The following is a 15,131-nucleotide window of genomic DNA, read 5'->3' on the forward strand; positions in this document are numbered from 1 at the left end:
GCGTAATGGAAGTATAGAGGAGATTCCTAGGGTGAGGCAGGTGAGGCAGGGCAAAGAAGGAGGATATCCAAACGAGCGGAGTACGAAGCCCGTTGAACCAAACGCTTGGCTTTTCTCAAGGACGCCACGTTTTTGTACGGATTTTCGTAAAGAAAAGGCAGATCGGCCCCCCACATCAGGAGTTGCTGAGCCGTGTATGGAGACGGCTTGACAGGGGCGGTTCAGGGGTTGATCCCATCACATCTGAGGTCGAAATAGTTCCATCGGATTATAGTTGCTCACATTGATGCGAGGGATTGAGGACTATTATGATCCCGACATCTCACATCCAACTCCCACACACACTTTCACCTTATATATCATATGAGGTTCAATATCAAAGGCCATGGCAAGGTCTGAGGGTTCTGCACTATCACCTGTTCGGGCTTAATAATGTGGGTCATAGGGCGATTTACCCCTTTTTCCTCTTCTTTTGGTTGCTTTGCTCTGGAGTTCTTTACAATGAGTGCTTTATCACAGACGAGTGTTTCACCTGGACTCTTAGACCCTAATCCGGTCCGGTCTATACTGGATGCAGTAGTCCACTGACCTCCAACCTGGACTAAAAACTCGACCACTAACGTATACTACCAACAAGAGGCTAACTGCATTTGTCCTTCAGTATACGAACCGGGGCCCAAGCGCACTATGCAAGCCAAAAGGGCCAATCTTAACTTCATCCTGCATTACGGGGTACATGTACGGAGTATCCGGAGTACATTGGAGTCGTCATTCCATGTCCTCAATGTCTGGTACACTAAAGGGCATTTATTAACGGGAACCAGCTCAACCCTCAAAAACTAGTCAATTCAGAGCCCTATAATCTCCCGGGATCGATCGCGATCTGCAGAACCATACTTTCCACTTTTCGGAAACCCTCATCCACGCCACTTCAATAGGGGTAGATACTGATACTGTACAGTATACTGTATACTCTAGTAGTAATTACTGTATGTCGCTCATTACGATCTTCACGAATTAGCACGGAACCTTGGGTACCAGAGCTCGGGACTATGTTCCCTATTACAGTATATATATAATACTACCACAGTATGTACAGTATCATGCAGAAAAAATATTGGAGAACGTGCGAAAGAACCCGAGCTGAAACTCGATCTCAGTGGAGACCAGCTCCATCCAAGGTCGATTCCCTCGGGCCAATGGAACCATTAGATCTGGCGAGCGATGGGGAATGCGCCACTTTCTGGGTGTGTGTGATGGTGAGATTTGGAATACATTTGCCTAATTGATCCACTGGGATGCTTTCATTTGCTCATCTGGGTATGTATGTGATCACTTATACGGGGCTGGGCTGACTTGATAGTCTTACATGCAGATGCAGATGATACAGATCGGGGGTGGATGCTATTTATGGGATGTCTTGGATTAAGTTATGGAAGTTTGGTTCCTGTGCCTGGTGTTGATGGTTGATACTATCCCCAGACATGCTTTGTTTGGGATGAAGTGCTGGTCCAAACTTGTATTGTTGTGGATTTAAATAGATCTAAGTGGTGCCACTGGGTCGGGTTTGACGATGGAGCTGTTATTCATGCTTATTGATTCCCCTGAGGTGAATGCATGCACTAGTTGACTTGCTCATGCAGGTACGAAATACGCTGATCGTGTGGTTATATATACAGTACAGTAGTCGTATGCGACATTGGATACATCCGTTCTTACCGCTCTTAGGTTCATTAATGCTACCATAAAGCCAATGACAACCAACGAAAAGTCTACAGTAGCAATAATTAACCTATTTGATCTTCCCATAGATCTAGTTTATGACCACAAGCAGCAGCAATCTTCTCCTAAAGTGGCCCTGGGGAAGATTGGTAATAATTTGTGGTGGGGTTCACCCTTCATCGAATTCGGGGGTGTGGCGCAATTGGCAGCGCGTGTGACTCCAGTTCACAAGGTTATCTGATCGAGACGGGTCACCCTCAAATTTATTTTTTTGTTCATTTCACTTCCTTGTTCCAATGAGAACAAGACTGACTACTAGCGACGCTCTGACAATGCCAGTATTTTTTTTTTTCTAGACTTCATCGGAGCAATTAGCTCTGATATTTCCTGCAAGGGATGTGCGCGCTGACCCCTGCTACTAGTAACACTGCACAACCCAGAGTTGGGATTGAGATAAACCACTCAGGCTATCAGGATAAAATCATTAAAATGATTAACAGTATAGGTAGTAAGTCATAACTATTAACGTTAACTAAAGCAAAGCAAAGCCAGTTTATGTGCAGGTACCGTGTCATACACTCGACGCCCTCTGTGCTAGGATACCAGAGTCTCTCTTGTCTGAGGCACAACCACATAAGCCCATTCAACTCAATAATAATATATCATCCACGACATTACCTCCGTGACAAATGACACTGGTACGAGAGCCGCCCTTCCAACATAGACACCTGACATCGAAGAAGAGAATCATGCCACGAGGCCATGGACATACCACAACCGAGAGATAGTCCAGCAGGTCCAGCCCATCACACACCTCCTCATCAGCAGGGGAATATTACCGCCCATCCACAAAGGACGCGAGTATGCACCGCAATGCGTCTCCAAAAAACAGAGACAGATCTATTTAACCGTCCCACACTGAAGACAGACAAAGTCAACAAAGACAAAGAGTCAACATAGGGAACATCCCCAAATCATCCCAGAATACGAGTATGAATAACGATAGTTAACGTGATTCCCCAGGGATCCAATACCCAGAAACAGCGTAGTGCGGGGGCCGCTCTCACAGCTTGGCCCTATCCCCAGAAAAGCGATAAACAATATCCCCGAAAGAACCGACGGCGAACACATAAAACCACCTCAAGGGCTTATCACTGGTATTCACAATGCCGTGCTCTGCATTGCGCGGAATGAACACCGTGCAGCCGGCATGCACGGCGGTGGTAACGCCGTCGACGGTCATGTCGCCGGCGCCTTCGAGGATGTGGTAGATCTCTGCTTGTTCGTGGCGGTGGGGACAGAGACGGCCTGTTCTGGGGGGACAGGAGGCGATTCCGGCGCTGAGGTCTGTTGTGTTTGTCTGGGGGGCTGAAATCAGGGTGTGCCAGAATACATTGTTGTTTGAGGGGGCGAGGAAGGTTTCTGGGGGGGCTGTTTTGGTGTGGGATGCTGGGATGAGTGTTGGTGGCATTTTTGATGGGAAGGTGGGAGCTTAAGGTTGAGGGTTGGGATGGGTATTTGGTTCTTTGGTTTAGGTGACTGCGGCGGTTTTCATTCTTATACTTCGCTTTTGAATGTGGGGGGAGGGGGAAATATTATCTGATTAGAGAATGTTGGTCCCGCATGGCTGATAGTCTAGATTAGATGCATGATGATACTGTTCATTATCTGACAGTGTCTATCTTGAACATGTCTCTGAGGGGGTTTATCTGAGTCACTAGTATGGCCAGGCCTAATAATGTTGTCCCACTATTCATCAAGTGGGAATCCATGCCAAGGCCGTCAAGACAGGGGATCTAGTCCCAATATGGCAATATAAATCTTGGCACTGGTGCACGGTAACAAAGAGTGTAACAGTCAACCAGACAACATTGTGTGCAGTGAAGAACAAAAACACAAAGCCGAGGGCTGGCAGGTCAAAAAGGAGCAAAAATAAAAGTGACCAACGCCAGAATCGATCCGCGAAGCGCATAAAATCCAAAAGATATATGCGAATTTCCCAAATAGGAAACAGACATGATATGATGGCAAATAAAGTGTCATATTTCACCAAAATGCCCCAGTAGTCTAGTTGGCACCTGGTTCCTAATTTGGGGGAAGAGTATCCCCACTCCTCGCTGGAACCAACTAGACTATGTCGGTACAACTTGTGTCCTTGTGAGAGGGACGGGCCCGCCCTCTCACGGGGATGCGAGTTGTACTGACGGCCCTGGAAAGCCAACGGTCTTGGGTCGAGGGAACCCAGGAACGAGGGGCATATGCATCTTTTTTTACTTTTTCTGTTTTTTTGTTCCCTTACTGGTCTTGTCTTTTGTCTTTTGTCTTTGGGGATTTGCCTTTGGGGATTTAGGTCTGTTATGGCTTGACAGAGGAACACAACATAACTGATCTCACGAAAGAACAATGAATATTTGATCAATCTACTATAAAATTCATCAACAGCACCAAATAACTGACAGATGCACATCACACCGAAGTGAAACCATCCCCAAACACCACGAAAATGACACCAAGACAACCAAGCAGGCTACATGCTGCACTCCCAACTAACAAAGAACAGCCCAATCAACCAAAAAGGCATGCATGAAGGATTTACCAATACCATCAAGATGAGACAGAGGATTATAGAGAAAAGCAGAAGAGCTGGTTTCAGAATTCGAACTGACAGCGATCTCAGAGAAAAGTGAGGATAGAGATGAAGATAGCAATAGAGAGATAAGAAGAATAAGTTATCAATAACTGCGCTGGAGACTGACTGGAGACCGAAGACAGAAATGACATCAGAAGCAAAGACGTGAGAGCTAACTTGGGGGCCAGCACATGTCAAATCAGTAAGGTACAGAAAATAACCCAAAACCTAACTCCAAACACGCAAATTCACCCAGGAGACATTGTTTAGATGTGGTAATGTAAATGGAAACCCGGGAGAAGGGGGTATGTGACTGGGGGCTAGCTGGTAGGGAGTCAAGATCACACAGCAGCAATCATGTATCGCAGACCAGAGATCTGATCTGCAAATAATGATTGACATCTCTTGCTATGAGATGGTCAAGACTCCCTGCCAGTGTAGATACCAGAGTGAAAGAGAAAGGAACATCGGGGATAACACCAGCGTGAGAAGACCTGACGGATAGCCGAAGTAGGAAATGGACATGACAGACATCAGACATGAAAGTTGAAACATGAAGGTAGGGAAACGCAGATGGAAAGATAAACCCATATTTGCGGGCTGAAGTGATGCATCCGAGAGGGCATGTACAAGACAAGTAGGAAAATTGTATGCCAGATCAAGACTCCATGATCATGCAGTAGGAGATTGAATGAAAAACGTAATCACATGTCAAAGGTATCATCGACGTTGAAGATTTCGGACTCGGCGCCATCGTGCGTCTTCTGGACGCCTGTCATGCGCTGGTCGACTGAGTTGCCGGACCGGTGCGAGCGCTGGTACCCGTCGTCGTGGTCATGCATTGCGTCTTCTTCCATGTGATCGCTCAAATCGTCGGCCTTGAGGTGGTGGTCGATGGAGCTCTCGTTGACAAACGTAAATCCCTTGAAGTTGGCTTGCATTCCGGGAGACAGAGGTGTGGAGCCGGGCATAAGGCCATTGGCCAGGGCGGCGGCGCGGAGGTTCAGCGAGTTGTTGGTCTCCAACGCGTTGGTGAACTCCGGGTCGAAGTTGGAGGTGTCTGTTTCGGACTGCAGTTGAGGCTTGAATGGTGGGATCACCTGCTTGCGGCAAAGTGATTCCCAGTTGATATCGTGGAAGAAGGGGTGGGCCATCAGCTCCTTGGCATCACCGTTGGCACCCAGACGGTGCTTGGGGTTTCGATTAAGCAAACCCTTGACAAAGTTTCGGCCCTCGGTGCTAAGAGCATCTCTGGGGAAGCGGACCTTGCCAAAGGCAATGTTCTTGTACATCTGCTGGGTATCCTCGGCGTAGAATGGACTCCATCCACAGCACATCTCAAAGACCAACACTCCCAGAGACCAGAAGTCGACCATCTTTGTGTATCCTTGCTCGTCAAGCAGGACCTCGGGAGCAAGATATTCAGTGGTACCACAGAAGGTGTTGGTAGTGTCGTTTTGTGTCAAGTTGGCCTTGGACAAACCGAAATCACAGAGTGCGATATGACCGTTGGCATCCAGGAGAATGTTCTCTGGCTTTAGATCACGGTACACAATGTCATGGTCGTGGAGATGTTGCAGAGCCAGGATCAACTCAGCAATGTAGAACTTCGCCCGGGCCTCTTGGAAGCGACCCTCACGCTGCAAGTGCCAGAACAGTTCACCACCGGACATGTAATCCGTGACGAGATATAGATCTGTCGGAGTTTGGAAAGAGAATTTGAGACCGACAATGAAGGGAGACGCTGTCATAGCAGTACGCACAAGAATGTTGCGCTCTCCAAGGGTATGTGCGACTTCCTTCTTCTGAATGATGACCTTCTTCTGCAAAACCTTCATGGCATAGATACGCTGAGTATCCTTCTTCTTGACCTGGTAAACTTGACCGAAAGTTCCCTTTCCGATCAGCTTCAGGATCAGGAAGTCATTAGGCCCGACCTGCTTCCGATCTGTCTTTTCGAATTTCATCTCGAGGTGGATCTCTCCCGACACTTGGTTGTCTCCAGCGCCACGGGCAACCAGAGGGAACCAGCCTTCTAAGCGACTGTGATCTTCTTTCAGGTTGACGCAGAGTCGTACATGACCCAGGAAAGCTTCTTGGTTGTTGCGGTCGTAAACAGTAACATCAAGCTCGGACTGGTCGCCCATAACATCACTAAACAAGATAAGCCAGCGATTCAGGGAGAGAAAAAAAGGCACAGCTTAATATGACACTTACAAGGTGGCCTCGTGATCCCAGTGAGGGTCTGTGACAGGCGTCCGTCCCTTGTGATCACCCTCTCCGGCACTGTTGTGACTGCTCGTTCGGCTCTTCATGGGAATGGCCATCGGTCGGCCGGCAGCAGCCTCTTCGGCATCAGACTCCTGCTGGCGTCTCTTGGTTTCCTCCTCTCCATCACGAGCACCTTTGGAGATGTACTCATTCCATTCAAAAACGCACACCACATATGGGTCGAAACTGGGCCGCAATCCGCGACCATCGGTGATCTTCACAAACAGTTTACCGTTGATGGGACCCGTGGGCGCACCATTTGCAGGGGATGCAGATCTCACAGGCTCCGAGGGGAATGCCTCGTCGAGCTTCATTGTGATCTCATCCGTGGAGCTTTCCATGTCGTCCGTGGCGGGTTGTTCCGGTTCGGGCTCTTGCGGAGCTGGCTCAGCTGGCGTGACCGGTGTGACATCCTTTGGCTGGGAGGTTGGAACCTCGTTGGACATGGCCCTAGGGGTAAGGGGCGGAGTGTTCTTTAGACACGACCCATCGGGCGCGTTTCCAGTTAGCTTGGCAAGATTCTCGGAAGATACTGAAAAAGAGGGCTTCTCATGGTCGAGGAGGGGAGCTTCGGTGAGGGAGAATGCATCTGAGGGGAGAGAGGGATTGGAAAAGTGTGTAGCAAGGACGGGGTCGTCCGAAATGCTCGAGACTGGGAGGGAGGTTTGACGGCGGGAAGCATCATCGGGGGTTGCATGTGGAATGAGGTAACTCTTCAGGGTATGGAAGATAGACGAGGTGCCTGGACTCGTTCCGAGTTCCATCTCATCTGAGTCATGTTGCAACAGCGAATGAGGAGGAGTGGGCAGGCCCGCAGGTACAGTTTCCATCATCTTGTCCGACCCATCTTCTTGTTCCATCATGACAAAAGACTCGGAGGAATCGGAGTGTGGGGGCGCATTTGATGGAGATTCCTCAGAGGATTTCGACAGGCACGACCAAAACCGCGGCAAACTCGCTTTATCACCGGAGGTAGAACCAACCTGGAAGTAGTTGTGCATTATGGAAGGCAGACGCTTGTCTGCAGGATCGGGTTCCGGGGTCGCGATTCCAGTCGGCGTAGGGGTTGACCCGTTTGACCTGATCTGGTCTTGATTCTCGATCTCCGATGTGGAACTAACGAGACGGAATGTTAGCCATTTGGGCTTGAAATGTGGTGATCCTTGTGTAGGACTCCTCTCAGATGTTGTAGGCAAAGTCCGATGCGGATCGAGCAAGCGACACGGCAGAAAGGCCTCGAAACGTGTGTTTCATGCAGGTTGATCCCCAGGACAGCCATGCGGTGTGCGGGATAGGGCGCTCCCTCAAGTAGAAAGAAAGAAAACCAACGGAGAACTTACGAAATTGGCTTCATTGCATCGTGCAATACGGTTCCGCTCGCCATTGTGATTCCATTCAAAGATTTGTTGGAGGGGGCGGGGTTGGGTTGAAAATTGAGGAAAGCAAAAATTGGAGGTTGACTAAGGCGGGTTTGAACCCGAGCCCCAACTGGATTCGGCGACGAGTCTCGGAGAGGTGTAAATGGCGGTAGGGTGGGAACGATGCTATAAACTGGGCATGCACGGTGGAAATCGGTGGAATAGGAGTTTTTTGCTTCGATCATCCACTCTGGCGAGGGTTTCATTCATCCATATCTCCGCGCTAAACTCTTGAATGACCAGCTGAAAAGAGCTGACCATAAGCAGTGCAATTACAAGGGAAAAAACGGCACTGACTGGGGGGATTCTGAACACTTTTGTATTAGTCTATGCGGCCTATTCCAGTATAAATCATTATAAGTTAATTCCTAAGTAAATTCATGTTTTGAAGAGGCAAATCATGGGGGGTGGAGACCAAAGCCATATCAAGAGAATGACTCGGGATCTAGTTCTGGATTGGTTAGTGAGGGCCATTCCATTCTCTTGTTTTCCTACAGTACAGTCGAGGTTGTATTTTCTATTTCCTATGGCCTATTTCTCATTCCCGAAGAATCTGGTTTGCTTGCCTTTCTCACCTGGTCCAGGGTCCATTGGAAGAGGGAAGGTCAGTCTCAGTACAGTACCGGATGTCGAAATCCCTCTCGAATATTCGAATTTAGTCTCTTATCGCGCTCGAATGCATTCTTCGGGCGGGGTACTGTGCGATTTCATCATCTGGTGAGACCGCTCTTCTTGATATGCCGGAGTAGTGTTTTCCGTTTTCTCCCTATTGTAGCGAATCTCGATGCACTCTGCGCTCTGCACTACAGCATACGGTACAGGACTCGTAGAATATCATGCCTCCTACCGTGACAGTCCAGATCGAATCCGACCTAGACAAGCCGATTGTGATCATGGTGCAGCCTTTCAGCTTGAAGCTTCTAATATGGCCCGACCCTCCAGCTCCCCTTGCAGCTGCAAATATGCTGTGGTCACCCAATGCTCCCAAGGCTACCCTCCACATGCGTCATCGGTCCCTCACTACGACACTAGCACCAACATGGTTCGGTGGAGCTCACCACCGATGCGTTAATTACATGCCACAGAGATGAGCTTCAAGCGCTGCAGCACGGAGTAGTAGATCGACTGCTTTATTTCCCCATCTCCGAATTTGGTGGGGAGGATCGGCGCTCGCCTCCCCCTCTCGATTGTGCATCTCGAACGAATCGAAAGACATGGAAATGGATCTCCTGGCGATGCCTGACCGGGTGAAGGGATCTGATTATCCCTATCCTTGAACGCCCCAGGAGAGTTAAAATACATCTACACTTTTGATGCTTTAATGGCGGGATTTACTGCAGGAGAAAAAACATGCAGGATTCGCAAGGCATCGTTATGCACCAAACCGAGCCCGAGGCGCAGAGGGTCATCTGCAAAGTGTCACGATCTGCGGTCCTGTCAGCAGTATGTTCCATCCGCCGTAGCAAGGCTTCCACAGATTGCCATTCGAATTTCCTCGGTTGGTGAACCGAAAAGCCTTGACACTTTTTGGGGGCCGCCAGTTGCGCCAGTTCAAAGATGCCTAAACAGAGGCCCAAGCGGGGAGAACTGTTGCTAATCTGAGAGCTCAAGCCTCTTGACATGTGAAGCTGAAGACATCCAGATTGTCGGTTGTACCAGGAAGAAGTCCCAGGTGACACCACTCATTCTTGATCAATCTAGGTTGGGAGGCTGTCCAGGTCATTTGTTCGGGGTCATTTGTTCAATGCTATTTGTAGTATAAGGGTTCAGGCTAGAACGGTATTGCCGGTGAGATATATTTGGCGCAGATCTAGAGGTGAACGCATAACCCCCCGATTGTCCAGTAACGCAGGGCTATGATATCAAAAAGAATATGAGACGGCAATGGCGGTTCAAGGCCTAGAATTGAATTCAGGGAAGTGCCCGACATGCTCCGCAGTGAAGAACTGAGCCCTATGATGTCATGCAGGAAAAGGTTGCAGTGAAATCATGTGATCTCAGGACAGAGTGATTGCGTAAGCGGGAAAGAACCCAGACCCCGTGACTCCGCTCCGTGGATGACTCATCTGTCAACCATCCCGGTCATTGATCTTCTCCTCTCCGCCCAGCACGTGACTCGGACTTTCATTCTCCCGGCAAAACAGATACGCCTATTGATTCATTTCCGCTGAAGCGTGCCGAATCATCATCGCCAAAATGCCACGCAAGCTGAGGGCAGCTGCCCAAGCGGCAGCGGAGTCAATCAGTAAGTTGGTCGCAATACTACGCCCTTCCAATGCCTCAACACCATCTCCCACTCCACTTCACCTATCCCTTAGGACGCGTTTGCGATTAACAATATACTAGAAAATGTACCTGTACTCCCTGAGGGCTCCGACGACGAAATGGTTGATGTTCCTTCGTCGCAAGCATCCTCGCCAGTAGCCGAAGCAGAGGAATCTACCGCCGAATCCCCCGAGCAGGATTACGAGGTCGAACCTGAGGCTGAATCCAAAGTTGAAGGTGACACTGCGGCCGAGGCTGAAGGTGAAAGCGAAGCTCCAGCCGAACGTTCAACTGAATCCCAAGTGGAAGGGGAGGGTGTAGACACTGAGGCCCGGACCCATGCGGACCCCCAGACTGAAGGAGAGACCATTGTCGCAACCCCCGGCGACAACGTCCCCCAACTTCAGGTTGGCGATGACCCGAAGTACGGACCTGGTCGCCCATCTGTTGTTCCCAAGAAACGTCGCATCGGACGTCCACCCAAGAATCCTCGCCCTGAAGATACTCTCGACGCTGACGGCCACATCCGCGTCACTACTCCAGTGAGAAGACGCCGAGGCCGTCCTGCTGCCAGCGGAGGACGCTGGGCCCGTAACCGCGGACCTTCACACCTCACACAAGTGCCCGTCGACAAAGAAGGCAACATGATGGATGTCATCAACGACGAAGTCTCGATCCCTCCCGATCCCATCGGTGCTACCAAGGTTGACCAGGATGGTCACCTCCAGGGAGGTCGTGAGTATCGTGTGCGTACTTTCTCCATCCTTGGTCGCGGCAATCGTCTCTACATGCTGTCGACTGAACCTGCCCGCTGCATCGGCTTCCGCGATTCCTACCTGTTCTTCCAGAAGCACAAGATGCTCTACAAGATCATCATTGATGATGATGCTAAGCGTGACCTCATTGAACGCGATTTGATCCCCCACTCTTACAAGGGTCGTGCCATTGGCGTTGTCACTGCTCGCTCTGTGTTCCGTGAGTTTGGCGCCAAGATTATCGTCGGAGGCAAGAAGATCACCGACGACTACGACGAGCAAGTTGCCCGTGAGCGCGGTGACGTCGAAGGCGAGCTGGCCGTCCCAGAGGATAGAATCCCCGGCCCTGGCGAAGAGTACAACCGCAATCAGTATGTTGCCTGGCACGGTGCCAGCAGTGTCTACCACACCAATGCACCCACTGTGCCTCTCGCCGGCGGCAAGCCCGTTGATACAAAGAAGCGACGTGTTCCCGTGACTGACGACAACTGGATGTTGGAGCATGCCCGCGCAGCAAGGTAAGTTCCGAATCATGCAAAGCTCAAACTCAAAGCTAACCCTCTCCTAGCAATTACAACCACAAACTTGCCGACATGCGCCGCACCAACCTGAAGGGAGTCTATGAAGTGCACACCAACACCATGCAATACCCCAAGATCATGCAGCCAACCCACGCCCGCTGGGAAGCCGTCCCCGCAGAATCAGACGCCCAAGCCGGTCTTGCAAGCAATATGTCTTCGCTCAACATCGCCAACGCAGACAGTCCCGAAGCCACCGACGAGCCCACCAACAAAAACCTCAACGAATCCAACGACCAACAACCCACCGACCCCGAAACAACCAAGCCCGCAACCATCTTCCCCCCAGTCCCCCGCTCCGTCACAGACCGCTGCCTAGTCCAAGACATCATCTACGAATCCCCCCAGTATTCCAACATGGGAATTCCCGGCCCAGACGGCGATCTCCACGACATCGGCTACAACGGCATGGTCAGCATTGCCAACCCGACTCATCCAGAGTTCATGACCCCCGAAATCATCGCCCTCCTCCCGCCAGAGTGCAAGCAAGCCCTCCTCGACGCCGCCACCGCCGAAGTCGAGTGGAAATCCAAGTGGGGCACAGAGTCGGAGAACGGCCACCGCGTCCAGCCCACCAAGAGCTACGCCTGGTTCCCTTGATTCCCGTGTCCGCTTTCTCACTTCCACGACCTGCGTGGTCCTTGTTTTCGGTTCGGGCGTGGTAATGGCACTTTTTTTCTGGGATTCTATTCATTGAATTACTTCTGCATCGGCGAATCCGGGGCTTGGGTTGGTTGGGTATGGTTGGCGACTTAGTTCGTCAAAGGAGTTTTATTCTTATTTTCTTTTTTTTTGTCGTTTTCTCTTTTCGCTTTTCGCTCTGTCGAGAGTGCATTTTATGATTACCAAATGAGAGCTGTCGCTCTCGGTGATGCACCTGACTTTCGTATCTGTTCCTTTCTGATGCTGCCTTTGGGCTTGTGTTTGGCTGGATTCAGATATGCATGTATGTATGGGTTAATAATGAAATATCGTTAAAGAAAATCTTGCATTACATGCCGTAGAGAGGTGGATTGCTTTTCTAAATTGAGTACAGTTTTTGAATGTTGGTTATAGTACAGAGCTACAGCTTAATGATGGTGCAATCCCGAGCTGTTATTAAGATCTTAGCTTACATGAAACAAAGAACCACGATAATCTAAACGAACTCCATTAAAAAAAAAAACAGAGAAAGAAACAGAACAAGCAAGAACATGAAACAGGAATGGAAAGATTGATTTGGTTTGTATTGAAGGATGTTGAGGAGTGGAACAGCCAGATAGAAAAGTGATAAAGCAGACAGAAGACACAGAGAGAGGCCCCCGACTAAATTGTCTCGGAGGAATATGATGGAGAAGATGGAGGAGAAAACAAGATAGGAGGAAAGAACAGTATAAAGTTAGCCTGGTCAGCGCCGGGACAAGAGGCCAGAAGAAAGAACCAGACAGCCGGCCAAGGGACTTGCTTGAGAAAATGGCCGGTCATGCATGCGAGGGTGAGACAAGAATCAAGGATGGAAGAAACAGAGGAAATCAATGCTGGGGCTGCATGGGTCGCGTGGCTGAACGAGAGGGAGTATCACATGGCCATTTCCGCGCGCAGTTTTGCCAGCTCGGCTTCTTCGTTGTCTTCCTCCGTCTGGGCGGGTTGTTTGACTATGGAAGACGTCAGCAAGTGGTAAATGATGTGTTGTATAGATAGCCAGGTCCAACATACGTTCTGTGTTCCCCGCAGCTGGTAACCGATCCAGCTGGGCGCCGACAGGTACAGAGCCAGTGTTGAGCATCTTCGCATCCATGGCCTCTTGCTCGAGACCTTCCAATTCGGCCTCGAGATCTTCCTCGTCGGGCTGTTCGCCGAGTGGCACACTGGTAATAGCGTTTCCGATTTCCGTGTGGAGCGCATGCTGGTCTTGGAGATCCTCCCTGTATAGTCATCAGTATCAATACCACATCCAAGAGCCGCAAGTCCCAAGCGGGGCCTGCCATATCAATCCGATAACCACATACATTGTCTTGTCGACATCCTCGAGCTTCATTCCACCATGAATCACCTTCATAGCCGCACTGGCCTGCTTCATCGCCTGTAGAGTCTCGTGGTTGATATTCGCCGCTTCGATCGAGTATATCTGTTGATCGAGTTGCATTGTCTGCGCCGTTGTCTGCTCAAGGTTCTTCTCGTGCACCTTTTTCCGTCGGAGAGCATTCTTAGCAGCTACAGTTTCCATACGTTAGCCTCGGTTCCTGAACCCACCCTCCGGTTGTCTCAAACAAGCCCAGTAAACCTACCATTTTTATCCGTGTTGACGTTCTTTCGCGCGAGAGCATCCTGCTCCGCAATCAGGTTCTCAAGATGTTTCTCTCGTTTCTGAAGCAAAGCCAGCTGTCCCCGCAGCGCGAGAATGGCATCCTTAGGCGCATCCTTGCGCTTCTGAGCGGCGGCACCGCCAAACCAAGACCACATATTGAATCCGTGTAACTGGAATAGAGAGCCGGGAAGATGTATGCAAAGGGCTCGGTGAGTTGTGGTGTTGTGTCCAAGGAAGTCAGCCAGCCAAATAGATCAAGAGAGGCGTTGATTGTGTCGCGCGAGTGGGTTGCTGCAAGTCAGGTGGAGGTGCGATAGGCTCCAGGCAAACTCAGTTTGAGTTTGACACAGGTGATAGAAGTATGATGTAGACTAAAATTCCGAGTGACCAAGGACTTGATTAGTTCTTTGGTCGTAGAATGTCAGGATAACCCGATGAGGAGGGGAGAGATCAGTCTTTCCCCTCGGGCCTATGACATACACGGTAAGATCGGTCACGTGCACTATCAGACCGTCGATGCGATCTTCTTTCACTTGGTGTGCGGTTCACTTTGCCATGTCGATGGCCTTTGGACTTTGATGCTGGAATGAACGGGCCGCGCCCCTCTACTCGCGTGTTCCTCTCCGATCTTTCCTCTCTACAGGCGGACTCGAAGGTCCGCTTTCTTGGCTGGTGCGTCCAGCCTAGCAACGGATGTGATGTATGGAACTGCAATTAAATACTAACGGTGATTTCTGCCTTGCGATCACACAGTGTGAGAAACTATATCATCACCACCGGCCATCTGGTCCTGGAGCACAACTATCCCCGCAGCAGAGCTGAGATCGACTCAGTATCTGTCGATATCAATGCTGTCCTTGAGAACCTCACTGCCGAGGAACTCCGCGTGGGGACGTGGTTGAACGTGCTGGGCTATGTCAGAGAGTCACAGCCTCCGTCTTCTTCCTTTTCCTCAACGCCGGGGTCAACGCAATCCAGCGATCCACCCACCGGACCAGTCACAGTTCCGTCTCGCCCGGTGCATGTCGAGGCCGTCATGGTGTTTCCAGCTGGCGCAATTGCCCTTGGAGAATATGAGCAGATCCTTCGCAGTTCACAGCATGTGGAGCGCATGATACAAGTCAACGACTGAGATACCCAGTGATGGAAGCCAAAACATAACAAAAAGCCACACTATTATTCTCTTGGACAAGCCTGTACAGGCCA

The 15,131-nt window shown here is 50.2% G+C and overlaps 6 protein-coding genes across 6 annotated transcripts; 3 read left to right on the forward strand and 3 right to left on the reverse strand.

Annotated features, from left to right (window-relative positions):
• Positions 1 to 2,785: 2,785 nt before the first annotated feature.
• On the reverse strand, positions 2,786 to 3,193 carry N7511_009861 (uncharacterized protein; the record flags this gene model as incomplete). The annotated part of the gene is made up of 1 exon (XM_057132238.1): positions 2,786 to 3,193. The coding sequence occupies one exon, from the start codon at positions 3,191 to 3,193 to the stop codon at positions 2,786 to 2,788; it is 408 nt and encodes a 135-aa protein (XP_056980226.1).
• Positions 3,194 to 5,055: 1,862 nt separating this feature from the next.
• Positions 5,056 to 8,006, reverse strand: schA (serine/threonine protein kinase SCH9; the record flags this gene model as incomplete). The annotated part of the gene is made up of 3 exons (XM_057132239.1): positions 5,056 to 6,505; positions 6,569 to 7,738; positions 7,963 to 8,006. 3 exons carry the CDS (start codon positions 8,004 to 8,006, stop codon positions 5,056 to 5,058), a joined length of 2,664 nt encoding a protein of 887 aa, XP_056980227.1.
• An 870-nt stretch (positions 8,007 to 8,876) lies between these two features.
• N7511_009863 (uncharacterized protein) lies at positions 8,877 to 9,131 on the forward strand (the record flags this gene model as incomplete). Its single annotated transcript, XM_057132240.1, has 1 exon — positions 8,877 to 9,131. One exon carries the CDS (start codon positions 8,877 to 8,879, stop codon positions 9,129 to 9,131), a length of 255 nt encoding a protein of 84 aa, XP_056980228.1.
• A 1,105-nt stretch (positions 9,132 to 10,236) lies between these two features.
• N7511_009864 (chromatin structure-remodeling complex subunit RSC7) lies at positions 10,237 to 12,238 on the forward strand (the record flags this gene model as incomplete). The annotated part of the gene is made up of 4 exons (XM_057132241.1): positions 10,237 to 10,285; positions 10,387 to 10,542; positions 10,609 to 11,578; positions 11,629 to 12,238. The coding sequence occupies 4 exons, from the start codon at positions 10,237 to 10,239 to the stop codon at positions 12,236 to 12,238; spliced, it is 1,785 nt and encodes a 594-aa protein (XP_056980229.1).
• A 957-nt stretch (positions 12,239 to 13,195) lies between these two features.
• On the reverse strand, positions 13,196 to 14,080 carry N7511_009865 (ESCRT-III subunit protein SNF7; the record flags this gene model as incomplete). The annotated part of the gene is made up of 4 exons (XM_057132242.1): positions 13,196 to 13,272; positions 13,334 to 13,542; positions 13,627 to 13,831; positions 13,906 to 14,080. The coding sequence occupies 4 exons, from the start codon at positions 14,078 to 14,080 to the stop codon at positions 13,196 to 13,198; spliced, it is 666 nt and encodes a 221-aa protein (XP_056980230.1).
• Positions 14,081 to 14,511: 431 nt separating this feature from the next.
• On the forward strand, positions 14,512 to 15,057 carry N7511_009866 (nuclear telomere cap complex subunit Ten1; the record flags this gene model as incomplete). Its single annotated transcript, XM_057132243.1, has 2 exons — positions 14,512 to 14,597; positions 14,679 to 15,057. 2 exons carry the CDS (start codon positions 14,512 to 14,514, stop codon positions 15,055 to 15,057), a joined length of 465 nt encoding a protein of 154 aa, XP_056980231.1.
• Positions 15,058 to 15,131: the final 74 nt, after the last annotated feature.

Source organism: Penicillium nucicola (assembly GCF_028828085.1).
Source record: "Penicillium nucicola strain IBT 29836 chromosome Unknown utg000010l, whole genome shotgun sequence".
Classification (NCBI taxonomy): domain Eukaryota; kingdom Fungi; phylum Ascomycota; class Eurotiomycetes; order Eurotiales; family Aspergillaceae; genus Penicillium; species Penicillium nucicola.